This window comes from Neurospora crassa, linkage group VI (assembly GCF_000182925.2).
Source record: "Neurospora crassa OR74A linkage group VI, whole genome shotgun sequence".
Lineage (NCBI taxonomy): Eukaryota > Fungi > Ascomycota > Sordariomycetes > Sordariales > Sordariaceae > Neurospora > Neurospora crassa.
In genome coordinates this window covers 2489146-2509069 of record NC_026506.1, presented here as the reverse complement: position 1 = coordinate 2509069, position 19924 = coordinate 2489146, and the positions used below count along the sequence as shown (strand labels likewise).

General features: G+C 50.2%; 7 protein-coding genes across 7 annotated transcripts; 3 read left to right on the top strand and 4 right to left on the bottom strand.

Annotated features, from left to right (window-relative positions):
* Positions 1-255: 255 nt before the first annotated feature.
* On the top strand, positions 256-1342 carry NCU04031 (hypothetical protein; the record flags this gene model as incomplete). Its single annotated transcript, XM_952553.1, has 2 exons — positions 256-873; positions 1223-1342. The coding sequence occupies 2 exons, from the start codon at positions 256-258 to the stop codon at positions 1340-1342; spliced, it is 738 nt and encodes a 245-aa protein (XP_957646.1).
* A 426-nt stretch (positions 1343-1768) lies between these two features.
* Positions 1769-2491, top strand: NCU04030 (hypothetical protein; the record flags this gene model as incomplete). Its single annotated transcript, XM_952552.2, has 3 exons — positions 1769-1901; positions 2000-2088; positions 2282-2491. 3 exons carry the CDS (start codon positions 1769-1771, stop codon positions 2453-2455), a joined length of 396 nt encoding a protein of 131 aa, XP_957645.1. The 3' UTR covers positions 2456-2491.
* An 866-nt stretch (positions 2492-3357) lies between these two features.
* Positions 3358-5442, bottom strand: NCU04029 (thioesterase). Its single transcript, XM_952551.2, has 3 exons — positions 4868-5442; positions 4255-4811; positions 3358-4192 (listed from the first exon to the last, which is right to left on the bottom strand). The coding sequence occupies exons 1-3, from the start codon at positions 5294-5296 to the stop codon at positions 3790-3792; spliced, it is 1389 nt and encodes a 462-aa protein (XP_957644.1). The 5' UTR covers positions 5297-5442; the 3' UTR covers positions 3358-3789.
* A 4273-nt stretch (positions 5443-9715) lies between these two features.
* NCU04028 (hypothetical protein) lies at positions 9716-10783 on the bottom strand (the record flags this gene model as incomplete). Its single annotated transcript, XM_952550.1, has 1 exon — positions 9716-10783. The coding sequence occupies one exon, from the start codon at positions 10781-10783 to the stop codon at positions 9716-9718; it is 1068 nt and encodes a 355-aa protein (XP_957643.1).
* A 992-nt stretch (positions 10784-11775) lies between these two features.
* gh7-3 (glycosylhydrolase family 7-3) lies at positions 11776-13009 on the bottom strand (the record flags this gene model as incomplete). The annotated part of the gene is made up of 2 exons (XM_952549.2): positions 11776-12383; positions 12622-13009. 2 exons carry the CDS (start codon positions 13007-13009, stop codon positions 11776-11778), a joined length of 996 nt encoding a protein of 331 aa, XP_957642.2.
* A 1243-nt stretch (positions 13010-14252) lies between these two features.
* NCU04026 (hypothetical protein) lies at positions 14253-15108 on the top strand. The gene is made up of 2 exons (XM_952548.2): positions 14253-14283; positions 14412-15108. Exon 2 carries the CDS (start codon positions 14636-14638, stop codon positions 14888-14890), a length of 255 nt encoding a protein of 84 aa, XP_957641.1. The 5' UTR covers positions 14253-14283; positions 14412-14635; the 3' UTR covers positions 14891-15108.
* Positions 15109-15798: 690 nt separating this feature from the next.
* On the bottom strand, positions 15799-18088 carry NCU04025 (hypothetical protein; the record flags this gene model as incomplete). The annotated part of the gene is made up of 5 exons (XM_952547.1): positions 15799-16497; positions 16886-16931; positions 17350-17497; positions 17548-17984; positions 18048-18088. 5 exons carry the CDS (start codon positions 18086-18088, stop codon positions 15799-15801), a joined length of 1371 nt encoding a protein of 456 aa, XP_957640.1.
* Positions 18089-19924: the final 1836 nt, after the last annotated feature.

Genomic DNA, 19924 nt, shown 5'->3' with positions numbered 1-19924 from the left:
ACTACTAAGCCGAACATTGGGCTTGTTCTTCCGCTCTCTCTTGAAAATCTGTGAACAGCTCGATACACACTCTGAGATTTGAACATGATTGTCAAAATACATAAAAACCACGAGGTTCCAGTGCGTAGGCCTTCAAGTAAAAAAAGTCCACCAAGTAAAACACATAGTTCCAAGTTTTACTCACCTCGATCAAGAGACGCACACATCGGAACTTACAACCCCATCATCACTACTACCGCTCCCGCTTCCGCAACAATGCCATCCTTCTTGGCTGCCTCCAGCCCTTCCACCACCACCAGCCCAACCCTCCCCTCCATCACCCACTCCCTCCTCCAAACATCCCTCTCTCTCAAGCGCGACTTTCGCTTTCTCAAACTGACCGTCCGAGTGTCCGATTCCAAACGTTCCTCACTTGAGATCGCCTTTGATGAATCCGAAACCGTCAAACGCCTCCGCACCTCCCTTACCCGACTCAACTCTGCAACCCGATGCTTCATCCGCGATGCCAATGTTTTGTTGGATGAGGAGGTCAATCGGTCTTTTGATGCTTATTTGCGGCGGTCGTGTACCTGCTCTGGAATTCACAGAGAACAAGAAGAAGAAGGACAAGAAGGAGAGGAAGAAGGATGGCATGTGCTAGACATGACTGCCGAAGAAAAAGAGACGAGAAGAGAGTTGAGGAGGGTACTTGGGGTGGTGGAGGAGTTGAGAGGGGTGTTTCTCAAGAAGACCGGCAAGTACGTGCTGAGAAGTGAAGGAGGAAAGGTCTTTAAGGAGAAGGGTGATGATGCTGAGGTGGATGATCTGGCGGGGGTGTTGGGTAAGTTGAATGAGGATGGAGATGGGGAGGACGATGAGAGTAAAGAAGGAAAGGTGAGTAAAGATGAGGATATAAAGGTAGAATTGGAGAGGTTAGCTGGTCGACTGGGAATGGGGAAGAAGGAGGAAAGAAGCGCTCATCGGCTTTGACGTAAGTTGCGGATGAGAAGTTATTTTGCGAGTGTGTAACTTGGAGGAACGGTTCGGCATGTGGTGTCGTATAGAATCAGTCTATTAACGATTGGATAATTGAAGGCATTTGTTAGCCGTGATGTTTGAAACCTCATATCAACCTATCCCTAATGATACCTAGCAATACAACTCGAAGCAAAAACACTGAACTAGGCTTCACGTTTGGCACCTGACGATAACAGTGCCGTCGACTGCAATGATACTTTTACAGTCGTCGTCACAACAGGGATTAGCTCTCGACATCGGTCGCCTTTCCCACCTCCCCATCACCGCCCAATGGACACCGATCATCGGAGCAGTGTCGACCGACGACCATACGTTTCCATTGTAACGACTAAGTTACTGAGGCCGTAAGGTACATCCGACAGGGTACTCATTGGGCATCTATGACGCTTTGCGCTGTCATTGCAGGGTCGTTCAACGATGGTCCGTCCCAATGCTCCGGTGATTCGCGTCCGACTGGATGACGTTCATAGTGGAACCCATCCCCTCGACTCCTCGACAGTGATATAAGTGATAACCCCAATGAAAGAAAGCTGCAATAGAAAGAAGAGATTGAACAAAGCACACTCTCCCAAACAAACATTCCCCAGAGTAAGTCTAGAACCAGACTTCTGACGAAACAATCTCGAGCCACGACCATCGAATCATAGAAACAACCGCCGCTGACCGACAAGTCCAGACCACCTATCAAGGACAAACGCACAGACACATCACACTCTCTCCCAAGTCTTCCATCCATCTATCACCGTTCATCATGTCTTACGCCGGACACTCCAAAGTTGGCTTCCCCAACATCTATGAGGATGGCGATCAGCGTAACGTTCCTACTGACGAGGTCGATAACCTCGTTCGGCACAGCGGAAAGAACATAAAGGCCTACCGCCCTCGTATGTCTCTCTGTCCCTCTCTCTCAGCACTTACCAAACAAGCAGGCGTGTGCTGTACCTTGTGTAATGCCATACTGACTACCATGACACTATGACAGGGGAACAAGTCGCCGCGCTCAACGAACATCTCGTGGAGGAGACGCAAAAGTTGAGGGAAGAGGCAATGAAGAAGGATCCCACGCGTGCTGTTAGTTCGACCACCCAAACTCCACTCCGTGACTCCGTTTCTTCTTTAATTTTTTTTTTATTTTTTTCTTTTTTTTTTCTTTTTCATCTCTTCCTCTTCCTCCCATTTGTCCACAAGAAATCTTCAGTCCAATTTCCAAGTCTCAGAAAGAACGGAATGACTGACGTTATGACATCATGTCCTGCTCCAACAGGCAGAGCTCCATGGTAACAAGCCCTGCAAGGGCGCTCTCATTGACAAGGAGTTGGCGGAGGAGGATGCGGCCGAGTTGAGAAAGAAGGAGGCGAAGCTCAAGCAAGGAATTGCTGGAGCAACCCACTTCAAACACAAACACCATCACCGTAAGAATGAGGAGGAGGAACAGTAAAGGAAAAATCTAAGCGATGACGGCGAACACTAGATCCTACGGTTTGGGTAATGTACGATATTATGATGAAAGAGGAATAACGGGTATAACCGGCACATGGAATGATAGGACGGAATGCAGGAACGAATGGATCAATCAACCTACAGATACTTTTATTGAGCAGCTGCCGTTTGGTCAACTTCCATCCTCTTGCCATTGGTTTGTCTAGATGCTGAGCTTGTCAGAGAGAAGTTGTTCTTGTTCCAGTTGCCCCTAGTGCCGTTTGTCCTTCACTCTTTCTCGACAGAGAATTTGGAGAAATATTGTCTCATACTGTAGTTTGTGAAAGAACGCTGGACGAAGACTGGGGATGAGTTACCTCTAGCTACCTAGAATTGCAGTCTTGGTAGAAAGATCATCACGATTGGAAATCATCCGAAAACACCCGCTGCTTCCAGTTCGCTTTTGTTCCTGCCACCTTTGGTTGCGCCTTCCTCATGTTAGTAAAATGACAATTCCACGGGACGGTATGATTGGACCGGCGACATATGCTTCTAGAGCAGGAGCACATATTTCAGATCTGACATGCTAAAAGTGCAGTAGCACACGCATCAGATTGCTTGCGTCCGCCGCGAACTTGTCATTCTACTTGTCATCTCTGGGACACAACGTAGAAAACTCGACCAAAGTATGGAAGGAACACGACGGCTGGCAAGATCCCGCCGTCTCAAACAGCCGTGTATGGGTGGATTGCCATGGTAGTGGAAAGAACAGATCCTACTGAGGGAAACAGCCTTGGCTTCGACGCAGCTGTGAGACTGCCCCCACGGAAATGCCTCGATATTCGGGATAATGTACCTGTCCGGTCAATCAGGCATAATGAAACACCTACACATGAGAAAGCACTGGTTTTCACTTGGAAACTCAGCGGAAAATTGCTAAAGCGCAAGAAACGGATCTCAGGCCTCGCTGATATAGTCGCTCGAAGTAACTGTCTAGTATACATTGGAGCCAGAACCACCACACCATGCAGGGTTTGGACATCTACACCACCCAGCCTCATGTTTCCAAGGCTCTTGTGTCAAGGAAGCGTATTCCAACTGCCAGTCCAAGTCATAACCTGTAAGAAAGAGGTAATAAGTGCCAAGAACGTGAGTTTACAACCGTCAGGAACATGAAGAGATAGTAAGAATGACTTGTATTGGTATTGCTCCGTAGATGTCCGATCTGGCATACGCTATCAATCCGGTGATGGTAAACAAAGATGCCGTTTCCCACCAATAAAAGCAAAAATCCAGAGAATAACGCCAAACATGGTGTGATATGCAGTGATGCTCGGAGGAAATATGCTTAGCTCAAGCAGTCATCATCCCAAGGAACCACTTCTCGTGGGCACGGGGGTCGAGACTGTTAAGCCACTTGACAGAGCCTTGGGCAGTTGCTCGCGCAACCCTGTCATAGTTCTGCTGGCAGGTCATCAGCCGAAGAACGGCCTCCTCCCAAAGGTCGATGTTCTGCTCCGGGACGATATAGTCACCATTTTCGTGCTTGGCGCCAGTGACAATGTTAACAGGGAGACAGTAAGGCAAGTCAATCTTGGCTTCCTTCAGACCGCCGGCATTGGAAGCGATGACGGGGATGCCGCGAAGCTGGGCCTCAGTCACGACAACTCCCCACGCCTCGAGCCAGACAGAAGGTGCAAGCAAGACCTTGATGCGGTCCCAAATCTCATCCGTGTTGCTGGTGGTGGGCATGACCCTTGATTCGAAGTGGAAAGTAAGCGTTGAGTTGTACTCGAGGACAAGGGAATATGGACTTACTTCATGTTGGGAAGTTCTTTCAGTTGATCAAGGTGCTTGCTTCGAGATCCCCAGCTGCTCCAAGTGACAAACTGAATTTGCGGCAGTCTTTTGGCGAGCTCAAGGAGGATGGAAAGGCCTTTGTGAGGGCAGGGATTAACCATGCCGACCTCGAACTTGTCGATATTGTACCGCTGAATGGGCATGCCTCCAGTGCGAGCATCGAGGTAGGTGAGAGGGCTGTGAACAAGAAAAGTCGTCTTGAGTTTTCCGTGCTGCCAAGCGTAGTCTCCGATGGCCTTCGAGACCACCCAAATTCCTTCAAGCTCTCTAAGCAGTTGATCCTCGACCTTAGGGGACGAGCAATGACCCAAAATGCCGTTGCAGTACGGGCCGAAAGGCAGCTGCTCAGCAGTGTGGATGACATTGATTCTCTTGAACGTGGGTCTCAGGGCGTGGTCAGCCGTGACTTTCATCGTGACGGGATCGTTGAAGACGACATGAGTAGGACGGTACGCAGTGATATGTTTGGAGAAGATGTCGATCAAGGTCTGCATGCGCTGGGTAATGGAGCGCTCCTAGAAAACGGATGTTAGTACTCGATCTTGATGTTTGGAGGATTGGAAAAAGGTACCTCAAGGTAATCTTGGGTGTCCTGCCAGAATTCCCTAGTGGGGTAAGCTTCATTGAAGGGGACGCGGGAAATGACGATATTGTGAATGCCATGCTCATCCATGAATGTCTTGACATCAAGTTCGTGTTGGTTTCCCTTGGAGTCGATGACTGGCAAGCCCGAATGGTGGGTCACGTTAGGTTCGACACCTTTGGCTCTGGCCAGCTCGGCGTACTTCTCGACCTCGTCTTCAAATCCGTAGCAGATCTGAGCGGCATCATGGCCGAATAGGCGCAACTGGCGAAGGAGATTGACGTTGGCCTTGTAACCTCCTGAGGAGGGAGTGAGACCTTGCGCAGTCTGAACCAAAAAGACGCGCATCTTGGTCGGCGTCAGAACACCGTTGGATACCCCGCAGGGTCCGTAAGGAGCGTCGGTAGAGATGGTCATGGTGACTGTCGAGAGAGAAAAAGGACCGTCGAGAGAGAGAGAAAAAAAGGAACGAACAACTTGAAAAGTCAAGTCAGCTCAAAAAAGAAGAGAAGTCGAGTCTCGCAACCCAGTCAAAATGGCGAAGAAAGCTGTGAGGTCTCTATGGTGCTGATGAGGAAAGGAAGATGTGAAAGAGGAGAGGGGGTAGAAGGGTTTTGTTCAGGGTGTGGGCTTTAAGAGGGAAAATGGAAGGTACGATATCAGAAACTTTACCTGTCGTCCCAAGTGCGAAACTGCGAAGTGCCTTCCTTTACCCCACAACTTCAATACCGGGGACGGGATCAGTCAAAATCCCCCTATCATCTCTAACAATGAGCCTCATTTGAAATCTGTCACGCGCCAGTGCTTCAAGCGTTTCATTCGAAAGTGTAGCGGTGGGAGCTCGGGCTAGCTGGCCGCTTTCCTGATGGGATGACGAAATGCGCACTTTGTATCTTGACTGCATACAGACCCAAGGTGGATTTCGGCCAGAAAGACGGAAAAGCCTGTGCAGGGGAATACAAACAGCCCGTTCAACCCTACAACGGGCACAATCGACAGCAAGCGGGATGAGGGATCTGACGAGGCAGCTTGAGGACTAGTCTAGGTAGTCTAGACGGGAGGTGGTAGGTAGGCCATCTTGGCCGATAAGTACGTCAGATACAGTCGTGCAAAAGCAAGAAAGCTCCATGAAAGCTGAGGGACAGTGAGGCTTAATGTACCCAGACGTAGCAGGTTCACGGTACTTTCAGTTTCTGCCGCTCGAAAGCGGTTTGTTGCTTGCAGCGCAAAGTCCAAGCACTTGCAGGAACAACTTCTCTGAAGATGGGTGTCACAAACAAACTGCAACCACAAGCGTGGGTTGCCAGCGCGTGGGATCATGTTAGGTCGGGTCGTGCTGGCCGTGTGCAGGCTTCTAATTGCCGTGACCCGATATTGAGAGTTCCACCATACAGGTCCCCAACGGAAGGCGCCCATGTGTAGACGGAGTTGCTTGTGGAACAGTGAGAACAAGATAGAGGTAGAGAATCGGATGGGAGTAACCCGCTTCAGGTCTATGGAAGTTACCCGCCAAGTTCATGGTGAGAGCAACCTCCAGGCCGATAAGAACACCCTGGGCATGAGCGGTACTTACCCGCCATAACAATGTTGATGGCAGGCCTGTCGTCATGAACATGAAGTGCAGCTTAACTCTGAATCAGAGCTCAGAGCACAGCATACACCAGAAGGACGGGGAAGCATCCGTTGTGCGAGTTTGAGTCGGGTGTAACACGAACATTGCAATCAGTACGTCGTGACTTTTAGTCCGTACGTTGCCTTTCACGGTAAGGTATTGTAAACGGTATCTCTGCCTTGGGCAAACCGAGCGGAAACCACCCAATGAAGAGGCTAAATGGTGGAGGTTGCGACACAGCGACTTCCCTCTCTTTCTGTTGCCACGCCCGCAGCAAAGCGTCGGCAGCCGACGAGGCAATTGAGACTTTCTAGAACAGGCAACAGCTCAGGCTACCAAGCTACCGCTGTGCGCTCGGTCGTGCAACATGTACAACTTAATCTTTAAATGAACAAGAAAAAGGAGGTCATCAGAGGGAAGTCAGTCCTGCCCTGCAGTGGCCAGCCAAGTAAAATGGCCCAGCTCTGTCTTGGTTGCCCTCATCTGGCGCAGTGCCATGTTGAGCGCAGTCACTGCTGGCCGACACTCGCGGTGCTAGCCCAACTCCCGTCTTTCCCGTCTCCAATGTGGTTGTGATTGGAAGTCCATCACCAATCTTCTCCCAGCTGACGGTCCTCCATATGTAAACCATCCACTCGCCCGGTTCGTTGAACATTGCGTCCACAGCATCAATTCGAAGCCTGAAGCTTACAGTCTCTGTGTCAGCCGTGTAACGGAATGTCGAAACGACGTGGGTGTCTTGGTAACCGATAGCCTGTGTTGCTGCCGACGCGTCGCCTACTTCCCCGTCCAACAAAAGCGACCGCAGCTGTCGCGGCGACTTGCCCCGCCTAACATTCCAAAAGATCAACATAAACCGAGGGTTCGCGCGATATGGCGCCACGACACCTCGACATCTTGATGCGATCATTGCGGATGCCGTCCGCAGCGACTACCCCTTCGCTCGAAGCGGAAACTCCATACGATGATATAGGGCGCCACTGAGCCACTGTAGTGGTAGACCTCGCTCCCCACGATATGACGTCCATTTCCGTTGTGGAAGAGACCCTCGTCACCTCTTACGGTGGCATCGTTTCCCCGACCTTGGCGCACATTGTGTTGTGGTGATGATACCGTCGCAAATAGCACCGAGAAATTCGGAGAGTGAATGAACCGAATAGCCAACCTGATGCATTTGAGCAATTAAATGGAAAAAAGAAGAACTCAAATTGAAGGCCTCTTGGTCCAAAACGCCGCCTTCAAGGGGAGTGTGTCGAGAATGGGGAAGATATATCTTCATGGACCATGCGTAGAGTCATCTGTGAAGCTGGCTGCGCGTCATGAGCTTCCACAGGTCGACAGACTGGATTCCAAGGCAGTACACGACTCCTCAAGAATTCGTGAAGGGCGCCAACGTAGAGAGAGGAGTGGGTGATCATGGCTTCAGATGACATAAGAGCATTCCCACCCTTCGACAGCGCGTGCGATTTTATCATTGAAGGATTGAGCGCGACTTTGAAGCACACATCGGAGTTGAGTGCACTCTTCATCGTGTCATTTCTCAGGCAAATCAGGGCCCGGAAAGCGTTGACCGGCGGGGAGTTTGGGGGAGATGCGGGGTCCTCAGAGCAGCGGTGATCCACAATTCAGGGGCGCTGTGTGCCAAGACAAACAAACTTCCGTATTTGTCGCACACCACCCCAAATGAGATCTTGCAGGCCGATGTTCTCCCTCGATGATATTGACGGGGTTCACTACTCGCAGCAAATTGTGTCAAGATTTTAGGATCTGAGAGTGCCACATGTAGGACAGCATAAGGAGCCAGGCGTAGTAAGACTTTGTGTGGAATTGAGGCTCACCCGAGCACATCATCTGTCAACTTCCGTCCCGCTGCGCACTCCACCTTCCCACGCGGCCACGCCTTGGCCATATCGAATCCGTGAAAAGCGGGGCACAAGAAATTCGGACCGTTGTCATGATACTCGAGCTCATCACATTTTGAGGAAGCACATCGCGTGTTACTCAGGGGAGAGGGCTGAGTAGTGAATCTGTTTAGGTCTTGAAACAATACAAGTGGTTCTCAAGGGGCTCATTGAGAGACCCGCGGTTCTGTAAACGAGTGTCTAACCAAACTTTCTCACCATCCCCATTTCTTGTAGACTGCATCCAGGTTTCCACTTTTCCAGCATCACATGTCCACTACGGCCGGTGCCCGTGCCCTGTATTTTGTCGTCCCCGACTTTCTCCGCTCCTCCTTCCTTCTCCCAAGTATCAGCTCGAAGCTGCGTCGGCCCCTCCTTCCAATGCTTGTCCAGGAGGAAACCCCGACTTTTCACAACTGCAAGGGGCGGAAGGTGCAGATGGGAGTTATCACAAGTAACTGTAACGTCCTGTAAAGCCAAGGCACCTGCCCCTCAAGATCAGATATCACCACCACACAGTTACAAGAGTCTTTCTACAGTCCAGTTAAAGGTACCTCAGTATGGCAGTAGTCAATCACAGTTCTAAAGCGTTATATTTGTTTGCGATCTCCTGGTCCAAATTGAGCATCCAGCCCGGCCTTCGAAATCACAGCTTACAAGCTCATGGAATATGGAATCACGCCCCAGTATCCAACGACTACTGATTCATCAGAACGGTGGAAGTAAAGCAACTAATCTCTGTTCCTGTATGTGTATCTCCCATTTTTCTTTCCCCGTATTTCGGATTCCCAACTGCCCGCCCCGGACGAACATGCAGCGAAAAGTTCAATCCTGTACTTGGGCTCATCTAGTCCATGCCACAATGAGGGCAGTACGCCCAGTTCCGCCGCAGTGATAACAGAGAGCTGACGATTCGTTCTCCTGGCGCAGATAATATTTGGTAGACAGTAGACCCCCAAATAATGCCGATTTCCCCACCACCAAAAGGAGCGAGAACAAGTTCGCATCCAGCGCCAGCTATCGGCCATAGCAAGAAGAGGAGGAGAAAAGAAAGAGATGATGAAGTAGAAGAGGGACCACAATCCCATATGCAGATTGACTCCAAAAACCATGCCCGGTGCACACCAACGCCTGTCTGGCACCGCCATGCCATCGCTTGAGAAACCGTGGAAGTCAAAACCAATCCTTTGCTGCCAGACTCCACGGAAAATTCGATAACATTGCTGCGTTTATCCTACGTGGAAGGTCATCCAGACATAGATCAGAATTCTTTTGTCTCTGCGGATCGCTAAAAAAACTTTCATCGGCGATCTCCAATCACTTTCAGAGCGGCGACGGTGGCACCTCGGCCGTGATGCCGTTCAAAATTCGACGCTCCATGTCTTCAATGGTGATTTCCGGACCGCTGTCAAGAGTTTGTGCGGCAGCGGTACGAACAGCCTGCATCTCCCGCAGCGCAGCCTGATTGGCTTCCGTGAGACTGTCCGCCTTCGCCTGCAAATGTTGCACCTGGGCCATGAGGAAGTCATTGGTCCTTTTCATCGACAACATTTCAGCCTTGGCCTCGATGAGCTCATTCTGGAGGCGGACACTCCAGGCTTCGACATCCTCATCCATCTGTGCGTCCAACTGCATCAACACCGGTGACGGCGGCGGCAGCGGGATGCTGTTGTTCGCAATGGCGTTGAGCTTTTTCTGGAGCTTCTTGGCTTGTCTGAGCTTTTCGGCTTCTTTGGCTGCCTCGGCTTGCTTAGCTTGCCTCTCATCTTGCTCTCTCATCTTCTGTCGGCGCTTGGTATTGGCTCGCTTCTGGGTCCTGCTGCGTTTCGCGGCTTCTGGGGCTGCCACGGCCTGGTTGACTGCCTCGGCCTGGCTGGCTTGCTTCTCAGCCTGTTGTCTGGCTTTTTGCCGACGCAAGGCATCGGCGCGCTTCTGGGTTCTACTGCGTTTCTTCTGGAGGGGTTCTGGAGACGGAGAAGCGCTACGAGCTCTCGGCGAAGTGGCGAGCAACTCAGCCAACTCTTTATAGACGGGCCTTTGATCGAAAGTGAAGGCATCGCCACTGGTGTCGACGCCAAAGCCAAAGTCGACCTGGCCGGAGGTGATGGATTTGGTGGAAGTGTGAGAGGACGGGGAGCCGAGGCTCATGGCCTCCTCGGAAGTTTGGCTACCGTTGACATGACGGCTTTTCTCGATCTTCTCGGCAACGTCGTTGATAAGCTGCTTGATATTGTTCATCTTGAACGGATCCACGTCGTTGAACTGGTTCTGGTTGGCTTCCCGAGTGCGGGAGCTCGACCTTGCACGTTTTTTTGAGCTATCGTCGGAAGAAGCATCCTCATTGCCTGAGGAGAATCGCTTGCGGCAAACAATCGACATGGGGGCTGACATGGTGAATATTTGACGAGATATTGATACGTCGGAGTTTGGTGGAATCTCGATGCAGAAAAAGGTCTCTGTGTAGCAATGTCACCCTCGAATAGCCTTGTACAGAGCCGGTCTTGTTGTTTCGTGCGATGCTTAAAGCTAGAAGGAGGTTGAGGCTATGGTCAGAGCCGCGGCCGAGGCCTGATAGCGGGTGAGCAATGTTGTGATCAGGGTTGTGGTTGAGGTTCTTGTCAGGGTTTCGGCTCGGCGACGTTGTGAATTGACCTAGGACCAAGGGTGGTTGAGTGGTGGTGAGTGCGGAGGTTGCCGACCGGGCAGCGCCCTGCTGATGGTCGTCACTTCGGGACTCGCTCAATATGAAGCAGTGCCGTTGCTGTTTAAGCTAGGGTCGATAGATTTGGTGTTTTGTGCTACTATTGATGGATGTGGACTGGAAGTTATGGTCCTGAGCCTGTCAACATAGGAGTTCTTGTGCTGACAAGAAGTCGGGGGACGGTTTTGTTGGTGGTTAGGAGGAAAAAGCAAGGAGGTACCTTACTTGTGAGGGGGGATTTTTATACCGCACGTGAAGATACCAGCTTCTGCAGACTTCTTTGAGGCTTGCAGGAGGAAAAACTCAATGCCTCGGATGGAAAGGCTGTGCCCAAGTGAATGGGTAGAGTAAGGATGAAAAGGTTAGATATACGAGAAGGTTGGAGACACACCGCTCTCCACGAGCACGAGTTCAGTTACCAGCGTTCAAGGTTTATTTGCTAATAGCAGCTGGTTATTCCAGGTCGGTACATGGAATAGGAAGAGCCATTCAATATCACAACAACATTGAAGGGTGACATACTATCAGAGGCACCGCACCGCTGGTTATCCCCTCATTTTTTTCCTGCCCACCTGCAGACAATATATCCTTTTATGCAGTCGAACCAATATCGCCCCACCTGATGTTAGAAAAAGTTACTGTGACGTCCGGCGTCTGCTTAGCAATCCTGTCCGGCTTCCCTTCACCGTCCTGGCATGGCCCGTTTTTTTCCGGCGTCTAGCCACGCCATTGAGTCTCTTTCGGAGTTCCAGATACTTAATACCATGATCATACCACGACCCAGTGCCTGGCCCATTGTCTTCAATCCATCTAGTCGCACATGGTCGTCGAAGCCCCGAGCACTGCAGTACCCCTCCGTCAACGCAGCTTCAAATTTTCCACCGCTGGGCGAAGTGTTGGCATGGTTGAGAGCTTTAATGTTCGAGCTGTAGGTGGCTGGAAACGTTTTTCCATCCTGAATGTAGACCCTTCTAATCTCGGTGAGGGCGCCAGTCGTCGAGTTGTCATCTGTAAAGAAGCGGGTGACGACTGTAAACGGCCGAGAGGTGTCAACCTTGTGTTCCTGGTCCTTGCCGTAGAACTCTGGGGCCCCAAGCCTGAACGGATTGATTCCGCAACCTTTTCTGGCACGCATACCGCTTCCACTCTTCTCCAACTCGTCGCACTGATCACCGTTGCAAAGGAAAGGGCCGTTTGCTTGCAAGGATGCGAAGTCATGGTCGTGGCACGCGAGTTGGCTTCCCAGATGTCCATTTTGTTGCAGCAAGCGCCGGAGGAATCCAGGTTTACCTGGGGTGCAGAAACGGAGAAGTTAAATGGGACGAAAATGGATTTGTTTGGATAAATATGGGATGCTTCTCGCTTACCACGCCATTCTTACAAAGTCGCTCTTGGGACATTGAGCATCGCAGTACCCAGTCCCATACTTCGCCCCAGCCGGGTTGAGTTCACTCCTCCCCCCGGCAGAATCCATCTCGGACAGGTACAGCGCGCCGTTCATACCGCAACCAATGTTTGACACGTCCACCTGAAAGCTGATTTATTGGTTTAACGGGCAGCTTGATCGGCTCGTAGTCCTCGCCATCCTCTGCAAGTAGGTACACGCGCGGACTGATGGTCCTGTGCTTCTTCCCGTCAAAGAGATAGTTGCGTAGCGTCACGGCCGTGTCACTTGCGAGCATGCCTAAGCTGCCGTACTCGACGCCGTTAAGGATGCAATTCTTGGCGCAGGTGGCCTCGTCGAGACAGAGTACCTTGTTGGCGGCGGAGCATTTCACGATTGCGCCTTCGGTGTTGTGGAAGGCTCGGTGCCGGGCGTCGGCGACGAGATACGTCTGTTGCGTTTTGCAGCCGCCTGATTTGGTACATCTCTGGGTGCGGAAACGGGGATGGACTTCAGGTATGCCGGTGCCCATCTGTTGGGGGGTTGCTACTTGTGGAAAAAGTGAGAGAAGAAAAATGGATAGCAGTAAATGGTTAAGTCTTCGACGGATCATGACTGCTAGTTTGGTTGCAAAGTGCATACGCGAGAAATTGACGATGGTGGATGTTCGAGTAACCGCTGAGTGGACTGCGTCGCGTACTTGAGTGTTGAAGAAGGATTGTTCCTGTGGCGTGAACGAAGGAGCTTGTTTCGGTATGTTGGCACTTGTACTTCTTTGCCTTGGTTGGGACTTGGGGGCAAGAAACCCTTTGTCTCTCCCCGATGTTTGTATCCTCATGGATCCGGCCCTGATTTCGAGTGTACTCGTAAACACGTCTCTGCTATCCACTTTGCTCCTTTTCTTGTTGTCGACGCTAGCTACATGGGCACTAAATCCGCCAATTTCATGTGTAACAGCAAACTCCAGATATGGGCAACACTGCTGGGGGGTTTCCCTAGCTAGCAAACTGATCTTTATCACTTCTCCACCCGGACGTGATATTGGTCCCCTACCCGACCAACGTTCCTCTTCGATATCCGTCAGCTTTTGAATAAGGTTTCCCTTTGTCTCCCCAACCAATTTATCCAAGAACGTCATTGGTACAAATCATCCTGTTCCAGTCGTGAAATATGTCGTAGAAAAACCGTTCCTTCTCTCAGTACGTATCCAGATCAGGTGCTTGACGTCTATCCTTTCCAGCCCTAGCTAGAGAAGTGGATAGGCCGAGGTCGAAATCCCAAAACGTGTATCATATTCGTCTCTTGGTGTGATTTAATTCTTCCAATATCTGGTCACGATGATCACTCAAAATATTCTCGTCAGCTTCCGTTCTGGGAACTTCGAGCTCAGTGCTATGAGAATAGCCCATAGGTAACTTCTACACGGGTCGGGGACGGACGTACGGCGTTAGAGATGGTCATGGGTAGATTTCGTTGTTCGTTGTTGAATGAACGGCATTGTCATCTCGTTGGTGCTGAAGAGAACTGACGGGCCGTTGGGCGAGTCGTTGCGGCATAACCTGCCAATCTAATGAGAAAACGCCCGGTCAAACAACGGAATAACATATTGCCTAGACCGAAACGCGGTCGAACCAGCCTCATTCATGCTCATGCAGTCCAGCCATGGAATATTGACGCACCTCGAGTGCATAGGAGGCAGACCTACATCGATATTCTGTATGTTGCCCAGACCAATTTCGCTGGAATTTCGTAATTATTGTGGTTTTCGAGATCTCCACGATGCCACGATCTTTCGCTGTCCAAGGGGTACGTTTGGCTCTTCGAGTAAAAGCATCTGATGATATGATACTGTTGGATGCCTGTCCAGATGTCGCTCGTCCCATTGCGGTAACGGTTCACCTGTGGACTGTTCGACAAACAGTTAACGTTTTCAGTGACTTGAGTGATGCATCGGTTTTGATGCAAGTCGGGCTACGAAGAACTTGAACGAGCAAAGCACGAGCAGAATTCTTGTACATAAAGGCTCTCGATAGCCAGTACGACACTCAGATCGTCATCAACGCAGCATTAGCACTCAACCTGACCACAATTACCATTGAAATCCAGCTAAACAGTCCACCCCACTTGCATTCTCACACTTTCGAACACGACTTTCACCATGTCCGAAATCACCAAGCAATACGAGAGTGACATCCGCGAGTACGCCCGCGACTCCGACCCCGAGGTCGCCAAGGCTGGCAGGATGGGCGAGTCGCTACTGTGGAAGACATCAGGCAAAAGTTCTCGAGACAGCCTCATATCATCGATCTACCGTGCAGTGAAGCGCTTGGCGGATGCTGTGGAGTATGGCGGGACTGTTGATATCCCGAAAGCAAAGGAGGAACTTGAGGCGGAGATTTCGAGGGCTTCTTAGATGCAAGCTGGAAGGATTAAAAGGCTACAGAATGAATGAGGGGTTGAATGTTGAATTGGAAAGCCCAGGTGCATGTTGCAAGGGTCAAAAAACCGCGAAGATATGCATAAGTGGAAGGAGGGAATCGAACAGTGCTGGAGTTGGCAAGAGGGGAAGCCAGGAAATTGATGCAGACACACAAAAGGAATTAAAGTAGCAGGAAGTATTCAGGAGTAATACATTAAGAACTTTGATGATTCCTTCCCGGTCGTAATTGTGTTGTGTGCGGGCTCCACATTGGCATGGTCAGCATGAACACATCCGGGACACTCGTGAACAGATGGTACGCTAGAATAAAGAATCATATGGCTGAGTGAATAGGAATCAAGAATGACGCTCCTTTATCTTGCTTGTGGTATTATCACTTTCCTTCACCGTGGTGGCCGTATGGAATGGTGCGCTCTTTGCCTATGTTGTTGTCGATAGACAAAAGTGCCGAACTGACCCATTGGATTCCCCCAAAATGTCATATTACTTTACGTTTCTGGAAATAGCAATAAAAACTTTGCTATCACGAGGGCCGATGACAAGTCGCAGGATCTTGTCTCAGCATGTGACCGAGTTCTGGAGAAGTCCGCTAGCAATCCTCGACAGAAGGATGAACATAGAAAAACTGAAAGTGAATCTGACCAGAAGCTGTAGTTGTCATGTATGCATCTCAGAATAACATGAGAAACTAAAATGATAACTGCGCCGACTTCCACACCCTACTCGTGATTTGTTGCGCGCATCGATAGGACTTTCTTCCTGGAGATACAATACCGAAAACAACCTGACCTTCCATGCAAAACATCCATCCTCAACCTCCAGCATTTAAAATACCTTTGAGCACCCTCTCTCGGAAACCGTTTCCGAACAACCCCTTCCATCTATTTAACATTGTTACTATTCACCTCCTTCTCCTCCTGTGCTTTTCTCCGAATCCTCGCTACCTTGGCATTCTCCTTCTTAAGAAGCTTGTCGGCTTCCTTACCCACTTCGTCCGCCCACCTCGCGGCTCTAACTTTGATCAAGTTCGCCGACCGCCGGGTGGAATAATTGATGGGGGCATCCCCCGCGACGCCGTTCCTCAGGGTCCCCAAAAGGCTCGCGATAAGCATCATTCCCTCGGCGTTGATAGTCTCGTCAATGTCTTCCGTCAAGTACATCACGAACTTTCTCCTTCCTGGTTCGTGCTGAATCTCGAAGTCGCATAGGGGCTCCTTGACAGGCTGTGAATCTGCAGCGTCTTCTGTGATAGGTGGATCGATGATGACGAAATCGTCCTTCTCGGGGATACAAGGCGCGCAGAGAGTTGATGTGGACTTGAGGTTGGTGTGACTCGTCGTGTTTTGCGTACCGTTTTTGGTTGAGATTTTATTAAATAGAGGACCGCAGAGAGGGAGCGCCCATGTTGGTGCTGGCATGGGCTGATGATGCTCAACCTCTTTCGAGTAGGAAGTGTCCGTTTGGGTCGTCTCGATGGATTTGGTCTCGACTACGTCGGTCGCTTCTTCTTTGGCTGAGGGCTTTGCCCTGAAGAGCTTCCGAAGGTGGGAAAAGAGAGAGAACATCTCAAGGATAGTCGACTATCGCAATGGAACGTAGATGTGATCGCAGCAAGAATCGATGTTTGTCTGGCAATGTTGGTTTTCTTCTACCGTTCTGTGGACGTGTGTATTTTCCACTCCGATATCTTCGGCGGCGTGTTGCGTGTTGAGAAATGTGAAAGAGACGGTGGACGGGGAACCCATACTATGTATATCCATCAATCGCCTCCTTGTTCCCTTCACGAACCGGGGACAAGTCGAGGCTCGTTCACGATTTCCAACTGATAAGGTTGGCAGGCTTGCGCTTTGTTCGTTTCATTGTTTGCTGGCGGGGTATGTCAAAGGAGGATGCTGCTGCTTGTTGGATCCTGCATATCGCGGTTTGTTTTGTTGGATACTGCATGTTGCATTGGTCCTAACAACGTACCTCGACCGGCAGGTTATACTGTGGCAGCAAAATTGTGATTTCGACACTTGAATAATCGTAAAGCAGTTTTTACAGCCAAAGGGTCGACCCAACAGCAATGTTGGTGCTTGTTTCCCTTCTTTGTATCGCCCTTGTCTGAGTCCCAACCGAGCCCATTATGCCTTCCGTTTCCAGTAACACACAGGTTTCAGCAATAAGGCATGTAAGGATGTGATATTTGGAATGCTGTTCGATTGTTTACATGATGCCGAATTCGTACGGTGTGGCCTGCAGGTGCCAGGCCCCCGGCCCTCGAAGACTTGCCGCTTGACATCCACACTTTCCACATTTGGCAAGCCTTGGATCACAACGCTTTCTGCCTTACAATCATATTACTACCATAGCCGTGGTCATGCGATAGATACTTTCCTTCTTCAAAACAACAAGACCCGCATTGGGCTCCGTCTTCTATGGAACCCAGATACTACATAGAACCGTCCATTGATCCATCCACGGTTGTGTCCCAAGTCTTCTTTCTCTGCGCTTCAAGCCCGTCACTAATGAAGCGAACATTTCTCATTCCTTCCTGTAAATCTTTCTTTCCAGCAAACACGTAGGGGTAAGATATCTGATCTGTGTCCGTGACACGACAAGCATCAACCATCTTTATGCCTTCTTCTCACCTACTTCTTCACCTACTTCCCTAGCTTCATCCTTATACGCTCTTCCTAGCTTGCCCACTTCCTCGTTTTGCTTCCTTAATATTGCCTCTTGTCCCAATACGAGCTTGTGCAGGTCTACCATCTGTTTTGCCAACTCGTCTACCATCTGTTTTTCCAACTCGTCTTCGATGGTCATCGGTTTCGGGGCAATCGACTCATTTGCTACTCTGGCCTCCACTGGGAGTCTCTTCTTTCCGTGAGAAAGCAGTCTGAAGAGTCCAGGAAGCCTTTTATCGATGAATGCTGCTGCTTCCCTAGCAGCTTCCAAACAATTCATGGTAATTTGGACTTTTGAGGGATAACGGGTCCTCAAACAACTCCATAGGCTCGGTTCGGCGTCCAATTCCGATGATGGCTGACGGACAGTCTGGGTCGGCTCGATTTGCGCCTCAGATGGCCTCTAAGCTTCCATGGCAGTTTTTAGGTTGTCTTTTTGGGCAGATTTAGCCTTCCAAACTAACTTGAAGGGCGCACTGCGCACTTTTTGAGGTGCTAGTAACATTGTTGCTTGGGTATGTCGCTAACAGCGGTAAGATGGATCTTGATATTTTCGGGAAACACGTCCAAGGACTTTTTGCTTTCTCGCTCAAAATGTGAAAGAGCTCGGAGGTGGGGTCCTGAGTAATGACTGACGAGAAAGGTATCTTTCAGTTGTTGTGTTCCCTGAATGCACGGTCGAAGGAAGGTGATTTATATACACCCGAATTTCGTAAGGGGATAAGAAAAGCTTCAGCAACCTGGAAGTGTGTAGCCGCCATTGTCTGTGATGATACGCCCGATTAGAATGAATCATCAGAGGAGGTAGTGTATCATCGTTTTTTCATGACCAAGATTCCCATGGTGCTCTTTGTAAGTATCCTTGTTCATTTCGAGGCGTGTGTTGGTCCTGCCTGCTGCCCGTGAAGCGGCTACGACACTTCGCTCCGAGTCAAAGAACAAACGGGCCGCAGTTGTAGCAGTGATCTGTTGGGTCAGACAAGACTTATGTCTTCCGTATGATGCACTTAGATGCCGGGTCAGTGGCTGACGTTTTAGTCATGCTTCGATCAGCTCCCTGGGGCTTTTACTGCGTCCAGAACCACCGTCATTGTAGAGCTTGACTGGCGAGCAATGCACCCGGCAAGAAATCATTGTTGTTGCTATGTCTACCTTCGAAGATGTATTGATTAGTTTATCTCCTGTCCTGAAAGTCTAGTGGGCGCCCAAGTCACCTCAAAAGACGACTCGATCATATGCACAAAGACGAAAGCAACACAGAGACCAGCCATGTCACCAAACAACATCCGACGTCGGCCACCAAGAATTCACAAAGGCAGACGTGTGATGTCCAAGATCAAGGCAGTGATGGTGGTGTCGGCGGTAGCAATCGTAAAAGTATTAGCGCCAAAACTGTTGGTTCCGTTGGCAACGGTGGGCATGGTAAGGATTCGACCTTCTGACAAGAAATGACGGGCGAGTGGCCATCGCTGGAGGAAAAGACTTGGACGTTTTCAGGTCCTTCTATCTAGACTCCTCTATCATTGAGAGGTGTTGGGGCTCTAGCTGGACCATGATGAGTTGATTGATCTGCTCGGGAAGATGAATCGAAGAATTCGGGACAGATACAAGATCTCACAAGCCAGTACCGACTGCTTCTGCACATTCAACCCGCAATGAGCCATCGAGTACTTTTACCGTCATCCGTCAAAGACCGTTGTGCCACCAGCGCCGCCCGATCTCCGTGCTGCTGAACAGAGCTCGCCATCCACCGCGCGCTTAGAGGCTCTTTGTCAAGCCAACAAGGGACAGATCATTGGGTCTTGGATAACCTTCCCCGCCCGTTTGTCAGCGGCGGAATCGAAGAAGCCCATACTTCCCCCTTCCCACTCTCTTGGGCTTCAATCAAGCCACAGTAAAATCCCAACGCACGCAAAAATAGCGTAAGTAGTAACTCACCTTGCCTATCCACACCACGTTCACCACACCACCTTCTAGAGGAAGAAGAAGATGAAGAAGAAGAAGAAGAAGAAGAAAAAAAAAAAAGAACGCCAAAACTGGAAGAAAGCCCCTTACAAACCCCCGCCCAGCTCGATGCCCTCGCGTCCATGGTGGTATTCAAGGACTCCTTTTCGAAAAATCAACCCCGAGGTCGCAAAGATCCCCACAGCCATAATCAAGGACAAGAACTCGGCAAAGAACAAGGACTCACTCCCAAAGATTTATAAGGTTCCGGAGGTCCCCAAGAGAAACTTGAAGGTGATAATCAAAGACTCGGGGGCTCCAAAGACCAGACCCCCGAGGAGTCAAGGTGATGGGTACCATAGCAGTTACTATGTTCGTGACACATCCGGGCAGAGGA